The 23,537-nt window shown below is 39.5% G+C and overlaps 1 protein-coding gene across 4 annotated transcripts in view; it reads right to left on the bottom strand.

Annotated features, from left to right (window-relative positions):
- Window positions 1-974: 974 nt before the first annotated feature.
- The window catches only part of slc2a9l2 (solute carrier family 2 member 9, like 2), a 98,318-nt gene continuing 75,755 nt past the window's right edge, over window positions 975-23,537 (bottom strand). For all 4 annotated transcript variants that reach the window (XM_067588013.1, XM_067588012.1, XM_067588009.1 and 1 more), the window contains exons 12-13: window positions 17,420-17,547; window positions 975-1,454 (exon numbers count right to left, since the gene is read on the bottom strand). In XM_067588013.1, the coding sequence (XP_067444114.1) occupies window positions 1,212-1,454; window positions 17,420-17,547 (371 nt within the window). In that variant the 3' untranslated portion in view covers window positions 975-1,211. The remainder of the gene's footprint in view (window positions 1,455-17,419; window positions 17,548-23,537) is intronic.

Here is a 23,537-nt window from a genome sequence, read left to right as displayed (position 1 = left end):
TACACCCTACTGTGGAGCAAACTGTGACTGCTATCCAATGCCACGCTTGTCTGCCTCTGTTCAGATCACTTCCTCTGCTGGCTCCCGCCATCTGGTGGGAAGTAGCCCTGGCTCCTTTCAGATTTGGAGGGGCTCCAAAAAACTGTCCCTGTCAGATTTACTGTGCCTTCTGGGCTCTCGCTCTCTTATTCTCGTTGTCTATATTAGGAAGTTAAATATGACATCAGTATTAGGGTTATAATCCTTTAAAATATGCCTCTCCTCAGACACATGTCTGCCTCACTCTTATTTATGTGGCTGCTTTGGAAGGATGACAAAGATGAAGAGATGCTGCTACAGCTTGTCAGGCTCATTCAGAATAAGCAGCTTCCAGTTGTTCAGGTACACCTGTCTGGCCTCAAAACTAAGAAAGTTTGTGTTTCATTACAGCTGCTATAATTAATATTTTTATATTAGCAAAGGATCAAATGAGTAGGTGTATGTAATTTGGGAAGGTAATTTATATTACCTTCCCAGCATCAAACGACTGATGAACAAAGTTAGCCACAGATATTTCCCTCTGGAGATGGCGGAGGGCAAAACAGAGATAAAACAAGAGTGAATAACTGATTAACATCAATCAGATGGCCAGAAATACGACTCCATCCATCCATCCATCCATTCCCAAAACCCAGACATCCTTTACCTCGGCAACGCCCTCCACCTCCTCCTGGGGGATCCCAAGGCATTCCCAGGCCAGAATAAATATGTAGTCCCTCCAGTGTGTTTTGGGTCCACCCAGGGTCTCTTACCAGTTGGACGTAACTGGAACACCTCCAGAGGGAGGCGTCCATGAGGCATCCTAACCAGGTGACCAGACCACCTCAGCTGGAGCTCACGACTCCAAATGAATGCTAATGTTGCTCTGTATCAGCTGTATTTATAAAGTGATCATTTGTCAGTGTCGTGTTCTAGCTGCCAAAAAAATCAGTATATTAAATAAACAGATGATTTTTTTTATTTTGATGAAACACATAAACAAAGCATTATTGTAAACCATAAGACTGCAATATTCCTACAATAATCCAATCATATAAAACATATACAAAGCACATTGAAACTGCTCAAAAGCATCAATTGCACTGATCATTGTCATTAAATAAATATGTACAAACAAGAACTTCCAGTTATGTTTCAACCCTGCTTCTCCATAATTAATGTAGTTTGTTCACTTAGAAGGAACTCTCCGTCTTCACGCTATCTTGGACTTTTCTATTCACGTCAGGCTCAATGGACAGAACCAGCTCCATTTCTTGGGCGGGGGTGGGGGCGGGGATTTTGTTGATCTTGGCAAAACTCTGGCTGATCTCCACAAATGTTTTATTTTTGGTTTCAGGGAGGATGACATAGAGGTAGATAGATCCCAGGACACAGACCACCACAAACACCAGAAAGGCATACGACTGCAGAGTCTCCTACACAGACAGAAAACACACAGGCAGGAGTTAGACAGATCCAATTCATCTTATTCAGCATATATTTTCTGAAAGACACAATTTTATTTTTAAGATTACTAGAAAACACAATTAATTATTCTTGAGTCAAATATAAAACATGATGCTCATTTTTATTTTTTTGATTTTCCAATTTCAGCATTTCAACTATTTCATGATTACTCTTCTCCCATTTTTACAGAGCTGGGTCCTGCCATTTTTCAGCCTCCCTAAACCAGAGAGATGTCATCTGTGGCATCTGCTTTGTCATCTGTGTGTGTCATGCAGAGGACGTAACATCCCCACAATTTTCCACTCAAAAGGTCCCACAGGCTTGTGTATGTATGAGTATGTGCAAGTCAGTGAATATTGCCCACTTGCACACATTTTAGAACAATATGTATGTGTGTTGTGTGTTGAAATATGTTACCAAAGTATGAAGTCTAACCTTGTCCAGTAAGTTATGCCAATAATAGAGATTAGTGACAGATTTAAAAATACACACTGACTGATTACCAGGAGGGAGATTTAGAGATGGAGAGAGGGGTTATTTGTGTGTGCGTGTGTGTGTGTGTTTGAGACAGAGAGAGAGATTTTGCGTGGGACGGAGAAACTTGACTGACCCTCGGCAGTGTGTCACTGAGCTATAATCTCTTGCTCATGAGGGGACAGAGCTCAAATGCAGCTGTATATACCTGATATTAGAAATGCAGTGTCCAAACAACCATGACCTCAACAAAGAACTACTTAATGCTTTGAATTCAGCGGTTATATCACCACTGCTGTCAGTCTCTGACACTGTTTTCCTCTGTTGAGTGTATTTCATAATAGCAGTAAAAAAAAAAAGAAAAAACATAGCATCGTGCAAAGGGCCTGACCCAGTTTCCATGCCGCCTCTGTGACGTAACGCTCATCTGCAAAGTTAGCAAGTTCCTCTGAAAACACTGCCTTGCTCTCCCAGTTGTCATAGTAGATGACTCATGGTACAAACGGGACATTTCTGCGTCCACTCCGTCTGTCATTAATTGAATTTTTGCAAGCCCCTTGGATTGAGGGGAATGAGAGTCCCGTCTTTGACACAGGGATAAGCCTTTGATCTGCTGCACTGGCTCAGCTGGGTTCAGTTTGATGCACACACAAATAGGCATACACACATACACAAACACCCAGCAGTGGCTGCAGACACATACACACATGAATGAAGGCACATGCATTAATCATACACTCATGTTTCATGTTCAAACACATGTTGCAGAGTGACTTAAAGAGTGATGGGGAACCCTGTGTGTGGACAAAAGGACAGGATGAAACAGGACAGTGCAGGATGGGACAGAACAACACAGAACAGTACAGTCTACAACTGAAAAGGACAAAACAGGACAGGACAGGGGTAAGCGAGAGGAGAATGTTTAAACACCCTATGTGGACATGAATCTGTGGAAGGCATAGAAAAAAAAGTCCTGGTCCAGCAACTGTCTGTTGCTGGAAAATATACTGACATGGTAACTGGTTTCTGTGGCAACATTTAGTCATCTTAGGGGTGTGAGCTGTGTGTAAGGGGGCTTCTATGGATTGTGTTGCATCTTCTCAACAGGACGCGCACTCATGGACAGTGTCTGTGATGCATGAAAGACTGAGCAGTGCAGATTGTGTAGATTTTATGGATTACTGTATGTCAGTACTGTCACATCCTGCGAGCCCAACAATGAGAACATAATACTTATGACAATCAAACACATGAACAAATCCATACAAACTCACAATTTACTGATCAATGTGATTGAGTGTGGTGCCTTATTAGTCTTTACAGATGTCATAAACTAACTGAGCTTGTTGTTATAACCCCATTTTAAAGTTCATCATGTCAATAAATCAGCAATTTAGCTCAATGTTCAAAACCAACTGTGAGAGCTCATTAAACAATGATATCTCATTAAATCGCTAACGATGACCATCTACACTTACAATCCCGAGACATCCATTTCCTGATTAGCTAAACATTATTGAGAAACAGCATCAAGACAATCAGAGTCTAGGAGAGACTGAAAGCCCATTCTTGAAAACAGCCTCAACACAAGGTCCATTTAGTAGCTGTTCTGGAGCTTTCGACTGTATCACAGTTGTCATGTAAACGTACATCCTCAAAATAAAGATTTTCTGAGCACTTTATGGACCTTTCATCTATGTTGGCTTAAAAAATGAGATTGAAAGTTCATGCTTAAATGATGCGATATGATCAAAAGCTCCAGAACAGCCACTAATTAGATCTTGTAATGAGATTGTTTTGTCAGTCAATCAGAATATTATTTCTAGCCAAAGGAACAACCCACTCCAAAGCTTTACAGCCTTTAGGTTCAGAAGAGGTTGTGGCTTTCAGTAGTCCTCTGGAATGAACTTTAATAAGGAATATTTGTAGCTCCTTTATACAATTATAGTCCTTTCCAACACATATTTTCACTATTTTCACCTGTCTGTACTCTTTGGATACCTGTGGTGTCCAAAGTGGGTTTATATATTTCAGAATATGCATCAGCGTGACACAAATGACCTTTTTTGGACGGTCTCTACTTAACTATTAAGAATCTGTCTTGACATGTGAATCTGCCAGCAGACATCAGCTCTATCTTGAGGAAGAATTGCAGCATGTTTGCCTTCCTAGTTTTCTTATTGTAATTCATAGACTGCACAACAATCTTTTGCTTCCATTATTTCCAGTCTATTTCTCCTTAATGTGGATTTGTGCCCCGAGAAGGAAACAAATGGGTTAGATAAAAGCAAGAAAAGGATAAAAGGGTAGGCTAAAAAAAGAGCTCTGAGGAATTTTTAAATAAGGATATCAATGTAGCAAACGGCAACATGCTGCAGACAGTGTGTCAACTGAAAATGAACTGAAAGTGCTTGATATTCAGCGCAACGCTGTGACATCAAAAACTGCCTCAACTGTGGTTAAGAGAGGTCAGCTGCTGTTGAATAATAAGAAAAATGTGACAGGTTACTGTGCCAAGAAACTATGATGACTACCGCACCAATTACCCACTTTCATTTTACTGAGAGTTTAAATTTACCATTTAAATAATCTTACAGGGATTACTGTGGGCTTGCTTCACCTTTGATTTGTATTAATTTGGTTATCTGAATGGATCATTGGTCTTTTCAAAAGTGTGTTTAATATTAGGCAGAGCAAACTGATCTTTTAAAGGGAGACATCAGAGATTTCCGTGCAACCCCGAAGCAGTGGCAGGCTGTCGTGGAGGTAAAGGTATGTGCTGGTGCAGTGGTGTGTTGTCTAATCAGGGGTCAGACCTGGTTTCAGGTGCCAGTCCACCACCAGTGAGTAACTGCTGTGATTTGGATGCCTGGTGTGTGCCTGGGAGTAAGTGTGTCCAACACAGCCCTAGCCAACAAAACCAACACTGCAATATAGGCTATGTGGCATTGGCTGGCTAAAAATAACCCTCTGTCACTTTCTGTCTCTCACACATGTCCCCTCCTCTTCCTCACCTTGCTCAGCCTTATCTTCCCGTGCTCCTCTCTTTTGCCTCTCCAAATCCATTTCTACCGGTCTCCCATGGCATCGCTACCTCTTTGCTGTACGCCTCTATTATCTGTTTAATTACATATTCAGCTCCAATTCTACTTGGCCTTCTACTTACTGACATCTATTGCCACCAATCTCATTGTATATCCATCAAATTGAAGGACCCATCAATTGTATCATCACATTACATCTCTCCTCTCTGTCTTCCTATCTGTCAATGACACAGCCTGGCAGACATACTATATATATATATAAGTTCAATACACACACACACACACACACACACACGCACACGCACACACACACACACGCACACGCACACACACACACACACACACACACACACATATATATTAAGGATTGAGCAGACAGTGCGGAGAGACAATGGTGGGATCCCGTGGATCCGCTGACACTCTCTAGATGAGGTTCCACATACCAACGTGGATCTGGCACCTTCCTGAAAACACACTGAGGCCCATGTGATCATGAAAACTAATGAACACTGATTTCTTATAGGATTACACATACCATACATTTCTGACATGCTGAAACTGATAGCCTGAATGACAACACATTTCTTCAAATGTTTCAAAATGACTTCCACAATACCACTTTTCTACTCCTGACAGCAGATCTCTCCTGCATGGTTGTAGAGTGAGTTTTACTCAATTACAGGGGAAAGTGACAAAGAATACACATAGTGTATATACATAGTGTACTCAAGATGTCAGTGTGCATACCTAATTTGCTGGTTTTAACACTCTTAAGCATTAGATCCGAAGATTTTCTCTGTGTAATGTGTAAATCTAGGAAAGAATGATGAAGTAAATCTATTTGAAATGTGAGGATTTGGCAGTATTTGGATTATATAAAAAACTTTATATATTTAATACTTTTCATAATGCAATTTAATTATCCTATAGTCCAAAGAAACATGTTAAATTAATTTATTATCTCATAGAACATTTCTGGGCTTTATTCAAGTGTGTTGAAACCTGCATTGTTTACTTTTTTTTTTTTTTTGGTCATTTCTGTTTTAAAGGTGCCCTGTGGAGCTTTCTTGTAAACAAACAAAAGTTGGAATGCATTGTGTGTATGTTTGAGGTCTAACAAACTTTCAATTTCCTTCCTCATAAAATATTCTCCAAGTCTTTTGTTTAAAAACAAATTGGCATGATAGCAAACGAACAGGGACTTACTCATTAAGACACTGATTCATAGCGCTGCTTCAAAAACTCCACAGGTTACATTTAACAGTGTTTACTGCCACTGTTGGCGCAGAAATGTGTCACCCCTGTGCTTGTGGCATGCATTTGCATCTCTCTGTGCATGCTGGTAAAAAAATAGATAAAAACCATACAGGGCCACGCTCATCAAATTAATTTTTTTAAGCTGCAGGAAACCTTTAATATGTGCTGTATCCACATGCTTTAAGGGGAAAAGTCGAGAAATATATGTGCATGGATGCTTAAGCATAGTTTAGTAATGACAACACTGATTTGTTCCTCCTGTGACAACCTTTCTGATACAGGAAACCTGTAATTAGTGTGAATGAATGTAACTGTATGTGTTGCACTCAGTGATCTGATCTGTCATGTTGTTTTACTTATTTATTATTTTGTGTTTGTGTTTCATTTTATAATCAATGAGACTAAAATTTAAAAAAGACTGATTCTGCAAGAATAACAACTACCCCCTCTAAGAAACCACTCTCCGAGTGTTTGATATGCCCTTTTCAGCTATTATAGTTCTCAGTTCACTCTTTGCCTCCAACTCATGACACACTGGTGCAGCTGACTGAAAGGACAAAATTAGGTTTATCTGCAGGGGCTGCAGAGAAAACAGGCAGAAAACATTTGACAGAAGGTCAACCTGACGTCACTACAATGTCCAGCATGCCGCAAGCAAAGTTTCACTCTGATCTGACACTTTGGAGCTGACTTTTGTCTAACTCTTCTGTTTCTCTCTCTATGAATATGTCCTTCAAGTTCCAGTATGAGAGACCGGCTTGCCTGTATATGTGTGTGTGTGTGTGCGTGTGTGTGTGTGTGTGCTCGAATGTTCGTCTTTGGCTGGAATTATGCATACATTATTATATACATTCTTTTAATAGTTCACCAAAAAAGTGAAGGTTGCGGCAGCAGTGGACAGGACGTTGTTTGCACTGTGAGAGGTGTAGATCTATAGCCATGGACTTTAAGTATAGTTAAGCTCCAAGACGACTATATTTACACAAGATACACAGCAAAAGCACAGATTTAATTTTGCCACTCTATAGTCCCTTATCCTCACTCTCTCAAACTACTTTTTCTCTGACACTTGTTTAACTACATGTGTAATTTAAGAAGGTTATACCACAGTTATGATGGTTTAGCGTTTTTATATGATACTGTGTATATAATTCACCAGTATGAATATGCCATGGAATGGCATGGGCTGTAATGTGGAAGCTGTGTGTGTGCACTTGTACATGAACAGAAATGAGACATATTGTTCAGCCCATAAAGTCATGCTGTAATGGAGATAGGTGTAGTCCTGTGTAGTTACGTCACATTAGGTTTATTGTTGGATACAGTGTAGTAGTATGTTAATGAATTTCTGAGTCCCTGTTCCTGTTTTCAGAACCTAACAGGGTTATATCTGAAACATCCTGTGCTCATGTCGTCGGTGCTTATCCTCAGCAGAGTGATTAGAACTGAATCCTGCTTGCAAAAGTCCCGCTGAACTCCTGGAGCTAAATGCCCTGCATCCAATTGCATCGACTGGAGGTCAGAGTCATTCCTGATACTTATGTATGCACACTGCAGTGTTTCCAGGAACAAAGGAGTGTTTGTAAAATCCAATATCAGACTAAAGGAAAACAAAATGGTGATAAGGAGAGTCTGGGTTAAACAAATTCCCACCAGTAAGAATCATTTAAGTGAAGATACAGGTACAAGATGTATGACATGATGCATGTTGGGCTTCATGTAACATCTCTATAAGCCTATATGATTAACATGTGATTGAGCAGGTGAGTGCAACATGCCCACATAAATCCTCATGCATTACAGATTAAATAATGTAGTCTGGTTGCTCAATACAGAATATAAAGCTAATTAAACACAATTACTCTAAGTGTATTTATTAAGGAAATACATATACATGTGTACATTCACCAGAATTAACTGACCTGCCTCTCAGAGCTTTGAAGCATTAACTTGGATATTTTCCTGCATTCAGTTTAGGCCAGCCAATATTTTGAAAGTGTAATCCTGGAAAATAGCTTTTGAACAAAGCAATCTACTCTCTATGTTCCCAAGATTGTAATGACGTATGTAATAAGGTATGCTTCCATACACAGTATGTAATTTGTGTGGCTTATGTTTTCATTCAGCCATAACTTTAATAATATGAAGATATTTCTTGTTTCCTGTAGTTTGTTGTGGCATTCAAAACAATTATGACTGTGAAGAAAATCTCTCTTTACCAAAATCTCTCTATGAAAGTTGAATGCCTTAAGCAAAACCTCTAAACCTACACCAAGTATTTCAGTTAATTATAGTTTGTAAACAACTGAAAGATAAGCCCCTGGCTTTTTCTGCAAATGAAAGCCAGAATAGAAAAGTGAAAAAAGTGCTTGAATAAACTGATGAAACTGTAGGTTTAAGAGGGCATGAACTTCAGCGTACATATCTATATTTTTTCAAGACTCGAAGATTGAAATGTCAAATGTCATTAGGATCTAATGAGGGACAAGTGGGACATTATGACCAAGGGCAAAGTTCTGCCTCTATAAAAAGCAGAGCTGAACTACGTCCTCGGCACAGAGGGCAAGTATAAGGCAGAAAGTATTTCTCCAAGTCCCTTACATACATTTTATCAATTTAAAGACAATACTATGTTAGCGCATATTTTTTTATAGTGGAGTGTGCCTTAGTTTTATCAACAAAATAAATAGTTCAACATTGTCTGAATTATACTTACTTTACTTTACTTACTATACTTTGTTTTTTTCCAAGAGTTAGATGAGACAATTAATTTGACTATCCTGTCTGGGCCTTAAGTATGGAGCTGGACAGCGATTAGCCTAGCATAGCACATCAGTCTTATACAAGTAGCGTAGCTCCTTTTAGGAAAAGCTCAGTGTGTAACGAGTTTGCTGTCGAGAGAGAGAGCGTGTGTGTGACGGTGAGGCTGCAGCTACCGAAAACAAGCAATGAGACCCGGGGAGACATGAGAGCAGCTGCCCACTAACAGCTACATGTGTTTAGAGCAGGACGGACAACAGACGTCTCACTCCGCTACTCTGTGCTGCGACTCTGCTGCTACTGCAGACGGTCACAAAGCAGACAATTTCAGTTTATAACTGTGGCGTCCATTGTCCAACTAAGTATTGATAACACGCTTAGTATTTTACAAATTAGAGTTTTTTTATTTCTTGAACGTTAGCTCCACACTTAACGTAGAGACATGTTGGTGTATTTCCCAAAATGCAGAACTGTTCCTTTAAATCTGACACTGTGAAAACAGAAACTAGCAACAAATTAAGCAACACCGTCCATTCATTTGAAACCAAGGCATGTACAAGGTCTAGAGTAGAAGTAAAAGCCTCAACATAAGCATGTAAACTGGAAGGGAGACAGATCATTTCTAATTAACACATTTGATTTAAAACCCACACTACTCAAACTCCAAAATACCATATTTGTGACCTTGGGAGATTTGTGTGTTAGAAAGAGAGTTAAAGGGAAAAGAGACAAAGAAGGACAAAGACACAGAAAGGCACAACTTTTATGGCTGCTTGAATATGTAAAAGAGGTCAGAGCAGGTGAAGTTACATCTGTGATCCTTTAGCTAAAGTCCTTGGGAAAGAGATGCGAGTGCACTGCAGAGGAATAGAAAAGAGGAGGATGTGACACAAAAACGAGAGTGGGAAGGAGCACAGGGCTAGGGCACAAGTATGCAGGCAGTAAAATGAGGAGCCAGTTCTTAACTGAGATGTCACATTGATTTCTCCAACCTAAAATTCAATAACAACTTATATATCTGTCTATGGTGTAGTTTTCACTTTATAAACAGATAGAGCTGATGTACACTATAGGTCAAGGTATGCATAAAAATCTAACTTTTAGTGTGTAGTGTGATCATTCATCTAACAGCATTGTCATTGGGTCATCTTTACAGGTATATGATATATATATATATATATATATATATATATATATATATATATATATATATATACACATCATCATTCATCATGCAGAGATGAAACAGATCTGTGAAATTCATCGCATTTCTACATGTCAATGGAACTTCAAAGTATGTCGCTGCCATTTGGATCCAACTTGGTGCAGTTAGTATGAAGAAGGTACTCATGTAGGACATCTGCAGAGACATTAAAGACTACTACAAAACATCAAAGAGAGAGGGAGAAAAAGAGCGAGACAGAGAGATGGAGAGAGGCTATGGTGCACTTTGTTTTCCCAGTAAAACTCATTTAACACAACTGAGTCTCATTGTAGATCAGATGAATCCTCTAGGCTGTTTGTTGGTAATATTGTCCTCACTTTGCATCTGCTCAAATCTTCTATTCCTCCCAACAAGCTCATGCAATTCGTTTACAGTAGCTTGCTAAAAAGAGCAATTGTTTCAGTTTCTCTCATGAAGCAGGACTTAATGAGTCGAGCCCCTCAGTATGTCTTGGGAATGGTTGGTTTATTGACAAAGTAAATCAGCCATGAAACATGTATCAATCTGAGAAAATAAGATTTTCATCAATAAAAGCACAGGGAATTTATTAAGCTAATGGAAAGGAATTTGCTGTATCCCAATATGTGTGATATTGCAACACAGCATGAAAGACTTGAGAGAACTGTAATGTACATTATGATATACTGTAAGTACATTACAAATTACAATATATAAAATATAATGAAGAGACAAAACTGATTTAATTGCTGGTGGATTTTTGGGTCACCATATTCTGTTAAAGGGGACATATTTATATTTATATTCTGGGGCTCCACTGGACTATCTTTGAATGATTTACGGTTCAAAAAACTCCCTGTTTATCTTATACTATCTCTATATGCAGCCTCTCAATTTAGCCTGTCTGAAATGGGCCGTTTTAGCTCCCGTCTCTTTAAGCCCCCCCCCCTCCCGATGAGCCCTCTGTGTTCTGATTGGTTAGCTTCAAGAGGCTGCATTTTTACATACGTTCACCTCAAGTTTTGGAACTCTGACCATATTTAACATAGACATCTGACATTGTAACCGTATAAAAAATGACACAAAATCACAAAAGGCATGTTATGTAATGGTAAGGTCATCATTTCTGTTGTTTTACAGATTTACACAGAAAAATATGAAGCAGTATTAAACTCTTTTTAATGGCTCTCCACATCCAAAAGTTGTTCCTTGCCATAAAAAGACAGTGTTCACTGCAGTTTAAAGTAAACAATATCCGTATGTGACGAGCACGGCTCAGAGCAGAGAAAGAGCAGAACATACAAAAGAGCTGCTGATTATGTGCCAGAGTCTCCATAAGTAATTTAAAAAACAAAAAACAGTACTTGTAACTTTTGTGCTATAAATTGCATATTTGTTACACATTTTAATTACAATTTAATTTAGTTTACATTTTGAATCCCAAAAGAATGTCCCTACAGCAGGTTTCATTACCACAGCTAACTATAGCTGGCATCCAGGTTAATAGTTTGGAGCAGCACACATCTCCTGTCATTGCACACAACTCTAGTCCAAGGATTCACGGACACGCGCAGACCTCCTGTCCAAGAAACAGCTCTGAACCCAGCGCCTGTCAGCCAGATTTGGCAGAGACACAGCGCGTACAGGCCACTGTAGATCTCTGTTCCTCACAAACCAATGCTCATGCCCTTCTGTCTGGCAGAAAATGATGCACTGACTGTGTGACTCCCCCCTCAGCCTGATCCCCTCCACCATACCCAGAGTCACAGTCTGGCTATAATTGTGTTGGAGCTAGTCCAGCTCCTGTTGGGAGAACCATGGATGCCCCTGTTGCACACAAGCTTTGTATTCCAGGCACAAAGAGGAATTTAACATTTTCACTCAGAATAGTTATTCCTCTAGGCCTGGCCCATGAGAGGCTGAGTCTGGATAGTGCCAGTCTGCCCCCCAGCATGATGGAAGCCATTCAGTGTATTCACACTTGCTGCACAAAGTGGCACATGTTTGAAAAATTATGTAAGAACAAGCAGATTATCCCATATCAGTGTTCTTGTTCTGATGTATTGTCCCTCCTGCAGGACATGACAGATGAAGGAAAACCCGCCTCCACTGTCAAAGGCTATCTGGCAACCAGATGGGTTTCATCTATACACACACTGGTCCACACTGGGGTCTGCACCCTCTGCTGTGCTGTTTTGTGTAAGGGGCATATTACAGACTCATATTCTCTAACCCTCTGAGACTGATCTATTTGACCTTGGTGTCTGACAACCTCACTCAAAACCCTTTAGAGAAAGTGCATAAGAAAGTCTTTGTTAAAAACAGCTCAACTCCTGGCATTGGCCTTGGCCAGCAAACCGCAGACCATATCAGAATGAATCACCACCACTTTATCCCAGAGCTGTCCAAGGTGTGCCTGCAAGCCTGCTTTAGTGGCCAAGGTTATAAATTCATCCCATTTCTGCATTGTAATAGAGCTGGCGGTGCTCCATTATTCTCCATTCTCTTCTTAAGAGGAATGTAAATTATTTTCGGACTGTCCAGTGTGTTTGCTTTAATCTCACTGATCAGGGTCTGCTCGTGGCAAGGCTAAGCTCATTTCTTGTCAGTGCCTCTCCCACTGACTTGTGAAGACGATTGGGTTGGCTTACAGGTGTAAAAGGGTGATTGTCCTTAATAGTGCAGTGCCCGTTCAAAATGTGCCTGTTCGGAATGGGCTGATTGCTACTTCAACACCTAGAAAATTAATACAGTTAATGTGAGGTGTGAATGAGTATACTGACATTCTACTATATAGATCTATATCTATATATTTAATATATATATTCTATTATAATATCACCACAGTCTCGGAACATATGAGACAAACTGGTTTTGAACTGTCCATGTAAGTATTTGCTCCGTTTTACGTGCGTAATTACAGTCATTGTGTATTGGGCTCTGAGCGCTTCCAAAACGCGGGTGACTTACGCTCAACAATGTACCTTAACGCCTCCTGTGTGGTCACTTGCTACTGATCTGCTAAACATGCTGCTAACACTACGCTTTCTGTCTAGACATGTGGTAAGAGTGTCCATTCTTGATTAAAAACTCTATTTTTGCTGTCTACTTTTCTTTTTTTAGAGCACTTTACTCTGACTCATGTCACACATCATCTCTGATCTCTCCAAAACATGTTGGTGTCAGTTGGCAGAGCCCTGAAGCTCCACCCTGCCCCTGCACAGAGCAGAGTGGCTAGCTGATCGCTGGTTTATTTAGAGTTTACTAATATTGAACATATCAAGTGTCCAAATTACACCAATTCGACCATTTGACACTGCACTCCCTTGGGTCCTCAGCCATATACTTGTCAAGTGTGGAGTCGATTGGATGAACAGTTCAAGAGATATGTGAATGACATACATACAGACATACAGACAGATATTCCCTCTCTTAGTAGAGAGCTGGGCCACAGATCCTATTTTACTCAGGGCATTGTCGCATTAAGCCCTTGTTAAAGGGGCTGTCACTTCAGGACATTTGACTCCTCAGATTCAGAGCAGATTACCTTGGGTACTTAGACTCTTTAGGGTTCTCTGTCAGGTTGGTTTCGGAGAGCAGCAATACAGAAGCTGACACTATCTCCCATAGATACTGAATTAACTTAGATATAGTTGTACTTTCAACAAGGGAGGAATTACCTGCACTTATATTTAGAATACTTTTTCAAGAGTCTGAAAAAGTAGTTTTTGAGTTTCTATACTGTGCATGTTATGAGATCTACTGACCAACAAATATAAGTGCCAAGAATAAAGCAGTCAGCTTTGTCTTCTTCTCAGTGTGTATCAGTGTGTTTGCTAATGTGTTGTCACATCAGTGAAATGCAAACAGGCAGCAGTGGCCCGGGAAGTGTTAATGTGATAAGAAGACGGCACCAAGGGCACAGTCCATTTACCTGGACGTGGGTTTGAGTCCTGTAGAGCAAGTGGGAACATTGTAGACCAGATCACACATCTGTCACTCTGACACAACCACCACTGTGGCATATAGGGCCACACAGCTACAGTTATATATACATATCATACATATATTACATATTATCTACACCACAGTTATCTACAGCAACTGTTGTTGTGAGACATATTTGTGCCCTCTTAAAGGCAGTGGTAATTACACTACTCAAATTACTGTATCATTCCCTGACAAATATCTGCTCAAATCACTGATCTGGTTCCAGCTACTTTTAGGGAAGTATATATTACTATATTTACTTCACTATGTATCTGTATTTTGAACATTTATTTATAAGATTAAATGATAAGTTAACCTCTAAACTAAGGATAGGTACTATACACAAATTACCTGTATGTGAATATGGTAAAAATAAATGCCTACTATATATAAATAGGTAATACCTTTAAAAGATAGTCTGTAATGAGGCTGTATGCCGGTATTTTAGGGTCCTTGTTTTCTCTGCAGTATTAAGACTAAGACTCTGAGTGATAGTGCCTCAATAGAAAATGTAAAGACTCAGCCCAAACTTGAAATACCAGAACACAACATGGAAAAATTATTGTACTATACATAGATTTATTGTAGTCTGTAGTTGTCTGACATCGGCGGCCCTCTTGTCATCATATATATCATTTTCTACAATCACTTCTCCCCACAACAGCACACAACCTGAAGAACTGATGTTGGGAAAATGACTCATTCACTCCTGCCTACATACAGTAATAGACACTTAAAAGTTCACTCCATAGTGAGCAGTAAATAAAAATGTGGGACAATCATTGTCACTAAGTGTAGTGTCACATGTATGGTCACACAATGGTTATTTTCGCATTTACTGCATAAAATGTGACACATTGCATTGTGGGATTATTAGCATAAAGTTGTGCACAGGACATTACTTTTTTCATTCTGCTGTAGCACAAATCACACTCAGGATTCGGACACTCGAATAAAATGGCGGATGGTGAATAAATAAATAGGGAAAGATCTCAGACACATTTAATGACTGAACTGACTAAGTGAAAAACCTTTTTTTTCAATTGAACATGAATCAGTACACCAAACTCAACTTGAACACAGCTAATCCATCAAAAGACCAAACAGTTACCAAGCAATATCCTCTAACACCACCAAACTCAATTATAAACTATACAAAAGCAATGTTTCGAGGTGTTTCAGTGAAGAAATTGTATGGAAGAGGCTGCAAAAACATTAAAGTTAATGAAGGTAAGAGTGAGAGAAAGAAAAATCTGGCCGTGAGGCCAGAAAGAGAGGGAAAGTAATAGAGGAGGTAAAATTAGAGGAGGCAGTGATGTGGAATCGCCTGGAGCAACAGTCAGATATAGAAGTTGAAAGAGTACCCTGCAATTTCCAGGAAAAACATTCAAATTTCCGACAGTAATAGGCTATTCTGTCTGAAACGGTAGCATTTGCTTATTACTCTCTTAAAACAACATATTTAGCCTCTAAGTAGAGGCCTCCGGTTCCATATGAAGCTCTTCAAAGATGTTCATTGTTCATAACCAACAAGGATCAAGTGACTGTTCTCAACTTTTTTTTTAGCAATTTGATACAAGAAAAGGTGCATTATATGCTTGCACACTAAATCTATATCACTAGCTTTTGTTGCTCACTGCAGTTGCTCTTTCTTTCCAGGTCATTTTTAAAAGCCAAAAACATGATAGTATGGTTGTCTGATAGTATGGTTGTCTGTTATTATTTTCTATTACTATACTATTATTATTTTCTCAGACTTTACATTCAGCATTCCTGTCATGTATCACATTTCACCCACAACAAATTGTTTACAAGGGCCAAGCAGTGAAAGCAGCATGTCAGCAGCACAACAGCAGCAGTCAATGTCCACATCTTTCCAGTACTGCTGGGCACCCAAAGGTGTTTTGACAGAACTCACAGACTACTTACTTACAGTATATGTGTAAATGGGGGAAAAACAGATCTGAAGCCTGAAGATGCCGTTACACATCTGAAGTGCAAGTAAAACACAAGCTGTTGTGTGGCTAGTGTAAACAGCTACCTTGAACGAATAAATGGATGACTAAAAAACATCTTAGATAAGATTTATGTTTCAATGCCATTATCTTGCAGGTATGAATCTCATTGATTGTCACAACATGAAAGGAAATAACAAATACATGTTTAGTGTTGAAATGCTACTGGAGCAACTTTCGTAGCTTAGTTACATAGTTGCTGTGCTATGGCTGCCGAGGTGGTCATCACACTGGCCAGCAGTAAAGGAAGTGGAACCAGAGTTTACATTTCCCTGTCCGATATCGTTGTGTCAGTTATATCGCAGAACTTCAGAGCATTCTGCACCAATGCCGAGAGCGCCAGAGCAGTGTGAAGAAAGCAACCTTGTAAAAATCAGTAGAATGGTGTGCATTGCTGTACCATTGGTTACAATAGTTTCTTTAGACTTTACTCAATCATCCTCCCTATTTCAGGTACAGTTAGGTTAAATAGGTATGATTCAGCGATCTGTATAATCCAGGACTGACTCAAATTACTAACAAGGAACAAAGAGTGCACTCTCATCAGCCACTATTGCAAAAAAATCATATTAGCATGGATCACCGACCCTTCCAAGGGCAACCATTAGCCCAGTATATAATTAAGTTATGGAATACATAATACTAAATGATAGAACTAAGGAGACATCAAATAACAAGTGGGTTGACTAATGAGGGTCTAGAAAGGAGGGGGAGGAGGTGCTGATGAAGAGGCAACTCAATCACTCAACAATATTGTGTGGCAGGTAGCCATTGCAGGGATTAATGAGGAGCTCATGACTTTAATGGACTGCAAAGGTTGAAGTGACAAACGTAGCTGGTGATCGTTTGGTTTAGCTGACAATTAGCTAAGGTGTAGTGTGTATTTGTTGCTTTAGTTTAGAAAAGTGTGGCTTGATTATTTGAAGCATCTCTACTGATGATGATGTAACCTTGAGCTGACTGAGCTCCAAAACCTGTTCCAAACCCCAACATCAACCCAGACACTGACCACGTTTTGAAACTGAAATACATTTGAAAGATATACTGTGTAATAATTATTAAGTTCAGCATCAGCAATTGACTGTTTAAATAAAATGTAGCTAAAATATATTTCATTCAGTACTTATATGCAGGTTTCAGTTTTCACAAGGATATTACCATCAACTGACATACACACCTACACATGTACACATATAGATGGGGTGACTCACTTGAATGAACGGGAACAAGAGGCCAACGGCAAAGTTGGACAGCCAGTTTACGATGCCAGCGATCATGAAGGCAGCGGGTCTGTAGGACTGTTCAAACAGTTCCCCTGTCAGTACAAATGGGATGCCACCTGAAAGGGGGAGAGATAGACCATCGGTTTACAACAAACCAAACAGTTTTGCTTTGAGCAGCATTAAGTGCTTGTAGACCACATAAAAGGAAAAAAAGGAGTTTATTTATTGCTCTCTGTATCAGAAAAGGCACAATGATTGCACAAAAGTAGAATAATCATAGTGAAATAATCTGTTGAATCTGTATTTCATATCTGTTTTCTGTTGTGCATCAGTGCATGTCTGACACTATTGCGCCACATTCTATCCTCTTGCTCAGTTTCAAAAACACAATCCCTTTTTATCAGAAAAATTCTATAATATTATTGTTTCATGGCCACTTTGAAGATGCAATCAACAATTTATTTCACAGAATTGAAATCTTGGGATCATCCACCTAAGAGTTTGAGTTTTCAAAGTCTCTTACACTATTAACACTAATAATGTGTACTGTATGTCCTTCACTCCAGAACAAAACAAACATACACATACACATTAATCCTCCATAATTACATGAAAAAATGTATGTTAAAACATCACAAGCCTTAGATTAAAGGCCCTGATGATAATTTCGGAGTGTAAAAAAACATGTAATATTTCGGTTTGCGAATAAAGCCATAAATTATGTGACTGTTTTTCAATAAGGGCTGACACAATCCCAGTTTAATCCTTTTTAAAATGGTGGCTCCCTTGTTGAAAGTCTGGAGATTCTCTGGCCTATCCCTGAGTACAATGTGCAACCAGCATTTCTAAACCCTAACCCAGGAGCAGATGTTGACGTTTAAATGCTTTGAAGTGTGATGACGTCAAACTGGACAGCAGATATCGGAACACTTGGCCCACTGTGTTCAAATGTAGATGGTAGTAATTCATCCTGACAGATTATTGTTAACTCAGTGGAGAGCAATGGAGAACAATGCAAAACACTAGTCTCAATCTAATAGTTAGTTTAAAGGAAAAAAGATGCTGCTGCAAAATTTGCTTTGTTTAACTGTGGTAGATTCATTTCTCATCTTTCATTTTTCATCTTCAGACAGTCTGTTGTTGCACTCAGTAACACATCCTCTCAACTTACTTGCAAGTGTGCAAGGACAACAAAATCTTAAAGATTTACACTTGGCACATTGCAGAATTTCCTTCCACCTCAATGTTGCTATTTTGCAACTCAACAGGGAACAGTTGAGTTTCAAAGCAACAGCAATAAGGTGGTGGGTGTTTTTTTTAGATTCAGAAGAAATTAAAGCAATGTGAAAGTAATTTTTGAGATGTATGTATTATATTTATATATGACTAAATCAGGGTGTGCAGCTTTGAGCCTGGTTACTGCGTGTTTTGTATTACAGTGTTTATTTTAAATAAACTTTTTTCACTGCTTTTCACTTTCCCGACAAAGATATATCCTATTGGCCCAGGGAATCAGATCGTCAACCTTCCAATCACAAGCTCGCTTCTCTAACCTTTAGACAACCACTGCCCACATATGTAAGCTTGTATAACTTACACATTAATCTGTCAGCAATGTTTTGCCAAGCCATCTCCCTCACCTTGTTAATTGCAGCAGTATTGCCCTTTATGGTGATGACTCCTTTATATTCTTCACATAGTTCCATCAGCAGGGTTTATTCTGCTGCTGAGAAGACCACAGCTCTAGTTTTCCTTTCTTTTTGCGACATAGTATCTTCTTTTCGACAATCGTCTGTTCTGGGCTGCTTACTCCACGTACGCACACAATGCAAGCTTATTGAAGAGTTAACATTGACTGGACACGGCTAAATTGTGTTAGTGAGAGTCGACATTAATTCAAGCCAGGCTTTTTCAAGTATGCACAGCTTTCCTTAGCTGCATTGATAGAATATCCCTCAGGTCTACACTTTTTCTAAACACATAAGTAGACAGGATTTTCAAATTTTCTGTCCCCTTGATTATATATGCAGGAGGAATGCCAGTGTTGAAAATGTAATGGACGGTGACATTTTCAACTGTATTTCATCAGAGAGCTTACCCTACAGGCATTCTTATACAGTATGAACAGGGCACCCCTGCTACAAAGATTGTGCAAGAAGAAGCTGCTAACGTGAGCCAACCACCTTCTCCAGCAGTGAACCGAGACAGATGGAGGTGGCACTGAGGTTCAGGCTACAAATGACTTACTCACAGCCTAGACACCTTAAGTTATGTCTTATCTGGACTGTGTTATCTGGCTCTTTTTGAATAAGCTGCAGCCTGACAGAATGTTGGTATATACTGTAGGTGGAGATAGTGTTCCGATTGGGGCATACCATAAATGAAACTGTGTATGGTAACACTTTTAGGAAGCTGGCTATGTAGCCACTTATCTCACAGTTTTTCCCCATGGTGTTCCTTTGCTAAACGTAGATACACTGTATTGACCTGGTTGCGCCTGTTCATGTACCTTAACTTCACTGTTATTGGTATAAATGACTCAGGACATTTGCTCTTTAACATTATGTACTGTAAATGTGGCTGCAGGCTATCTTGTACAATCTGAACAAAAGCATCCGCTGAATTTACATGAATGCATAATGTATACTTCTATAACTGTGGATGTTGCATTTTTTCCTTACAGCAGGTTATTTGTTGTCACATAATTCCCTTTGAGAAGACAATTAATGCAATACAAACCACCACAGGTGCATTTTCATTTCATCCAAATAAGGGAGGTATGTCTCACATTAGCGCTTAGCATCCTCTTAGATTTAATTACTTGTGATAATTAACTATCCCATTACTTGAATAAAGATGGCTTGCTGTTTAACAAATGTGACCAGCTGATTAAAAGTGACTGTGTGTGATCATGTGTGCACCGAATGGGACATATTTTACACAGCAATCATGTGCATATTAAAGGCCAATCACCTGCCAAAGTGTTTAAATTAAATTAGTGGTCACTGACAAGAAATGCAAGATCCCCTGAGGCAACACCCACACTGAGTCGGATACATGTGAAAAGACTGTTTATGTGAAAAGGACTTGTCTCCAGAGTGGCACTTTCAGAAATCCCTCTTAAAAGGAAATGCTGCTGTAAGTGCAGCAACTCTATTCAATATGAAATTAATGACATAAGCAGGACAAGCAAGCAGCAGGAAACATTAGGAAGAGATTTTTTTCTGGTTGTAGCCACAAAAACACTGATCTCAGTTCTCCCTGGGAAGGATAAATCTGCTTCACACATGAAGCAGGGAGGGGTGGCAGAGCCAGCATGGGAATTATGTGTGTATGTGTGTGGGTGTGTGTTTGGTTTGTGAGTGTTCAGTTTAGATCTGTTCCAAGATAATCGGCTCAGGACAAAATAGTGGTTTTCAAGGAGTTTTGCACCTCATAATACGTGAGGCCTGTGTGTGTGCACATGGAAGAAAGATAAGAGAAAAAGAGCGTACAAGGTGAGTGTGTGTATGTGTGTGTGTGTGTGTGTGTGTGTGAGAGAGAGAGAGAGAGAGAGAGAGAGAAAGAGAGAGGGAGAATTCATGAATTATGTGCCAGGTTTTGGTTGGGTGAGAAATATATATTTTTTGGTAAACATAGCACTAAAAATGTGTTTTAGCTACATACTGTATTTGTCACATTTTTTACACATCATGGTCATAAATGTTGTAAGGGTATATTCAGCTTGAGAATTGAGGTTACTAATTGAGTGCACTTGTTGCCACCACATGTTCCATGGCAAACCAAATTGATCTTTGTCACCCTTTAATCACAGCTGTAGCCAAAGGTCTGCACACCAATAAGTCTATGTATGTTATTTGGCCAGCATATGTTTGTGAAGGGCCTCAGAGGAAACAGCATGTGTTGAATGATGTGGGATCAAAGTATGAAGGTTTCTCCTCCAGCCAAACGCCACAGCAGCTCACTCATTAGTGTTCATTCAAGCAGAGAGTAAAAGACTAATTAAACAAATAGCCTGCTTTGTTACAAAAATCCCTATTAAACCAATAACCGGCAATCTCCTCTATGCTGTAGATTTGCCTAATTTTGTGACCGTCAATCCTTACAACCTGTAAAATAAAATGCTGTTATGAAGGCCTATTTGTATTGAAGATTAATTTCCACCAAGTTATACTGAAAAATACATGTATTTTTTTCCATGTGGGGGGATTTAGATATATCAAAGTCAAATTGGCTAATGCATCATCCCTTACAACAGCTGGAAAATTTTAGATTAGAATCTATTCATACTGTGTGTGCCACACTGAGCAGATGGACAATGCATACATAAATTCCCATAATCTGACACACACACGTTAAGTTAAAGGCAGCTCAAACACACAAATAGTGCTTTGCTGGTACAAAGCTAAAACATCCACATTACAAAATACAGAAGTTAAAATGTTTACAGTCAATATTGGGAGATACATTAGTAATCATTTCAATGCAAAGAGTTATTGATCCCAGTCCTTGGGAACCTTTCTGGCTTTCATTCTTGCAATCAAATCAGTAATAATTTACAATTTACAAGCATATTCAGTTAACTGAATTTAACTATCAAGTATGATAGAAGAGCATTTCTGGGGGTTTTAAGGCCAGTACTGAAAACAAAAGGACAGCTATCTGGTTATTCAGTGAACAGCAATGTTGGGCAGTAACACATTATTTTGTAACAGTCATAAGCGGAGCGACCGCCCCAGGGCCCGTGCTCAGTAGGGGCCCTGCTGGGGACGTGGCATGCGGCCCAACTGGGCAGTGCTGTGGGAATAGTAGAGCTTAACTTACGTAACCTTTTCAATTCATTCTCTATGGTAGTTCTTCTCACTGCGGATGTAATCCCCCCTCCAATCACAATGTGGGTTGCATTGGCAGAGTGGTGCTGTCTGTGTTTCCGTTCATTGACTCCACATGATTGACTTTGCTGAAAACTTTTGCCAGAATATGAGATATTTGTGTCTTCTTATGTTTGTGGTGAATGAAAGTCGCAAGACTTTTCTTTGTTTGAGCTGATATTCATCTGCTGGGATTCAGTAAGTTTGTTCCTGACATTTATTCAGATGTTTCTACTCTGTGGAGCTGGATGAAATTTAAGAGACAATGTTGTTTTATCTCTGAATTTTTGCCTTGTACCTCCACCTAAGCAGTCATATTATTTCAGTTTGAGAATCAATTTTCCGACTTCAAAGAAATGTTCAAACTGTTCACAGTACTAACCCCAAAGCATCCTGATGCTGAAGAGAAAATGCTGGCGCTCACACGTTTCTACTCAGAGGACAGTTGTGGATGAGTTCCACTCTTTTCATGCACTGTAGTCCGAGTTAGCCATGGATCTTAACACTGATGCAGTCCTACCATTCCTCATTGCCAACAACAGGGATCAAACATACCCACATCTGACTATCTCAATAGAATTTGCAAAACCATTAGCAGCACCAGTGCTGAGTGAAGTTTCAGCCATCTTAGGCTCATTATGAGCAATTTGCATGGTTGGCAGGTTTGCCATCGTGAAGGAAAAGAGTATGAGGTTTTAAAAAGGGACTGTGACACATACAAAGCTTGTTAACCTGTTTGGATTATTTTGTTCTATGGAGGATGGTGGAATACAAAAATGGACTACATTAAACTACAGCAGGCTGAGCAGGAACAACAATCGGTGAGGGAAACATCCATAATTAGTCTTTACTAACTTAAATTTTGGTTATGAAGAAATCAGTCAGAATGTTTAACGCCATGCTTGCTGCATCTCGGCACCTGTCTGTGTCACTCCCTGTGGTGTTGTAGACCGTCCACTTTGTATTTGAATAGGCCTTGCAGTGATGTAGACTGCTGTGTCTATTTTATCTTGCAATTCCCATGTAAGAAAGACACGGTACTGAGACAGTGCACCTGGCCTGTCGCTGTCTATCAGCGGTGGTGCTAGACCGTTCATCAACAATGCACATAGAGTGCTGCGTGCTGTTCCCGGTGGGTAATGAAAGTAAAGTAACAAGTAATGTAACTACTTTGTAATGTAATGTAATTACTTTTGCTGAATAATTAGTAAAGTAATGTAATTAACGTGTAGCCT

This window comes from Thunnus thynnus, chromosome 4, assembly GCF_963924715.1.
Source record: "Thunnus thynnus chromosome 4, fThuThy2.1, whole genome shotgun sequence".
NCBI lineage: Eukaryota > Metazoa > Chordata > Actinopteri > Scombriformes > Scombridae > Thunnus > Thunnus thynnus.
Note: the sequence above shows the minus strand (reverse complement) of the source record. Positions and strands in the feature narration are given on the sequence as shown.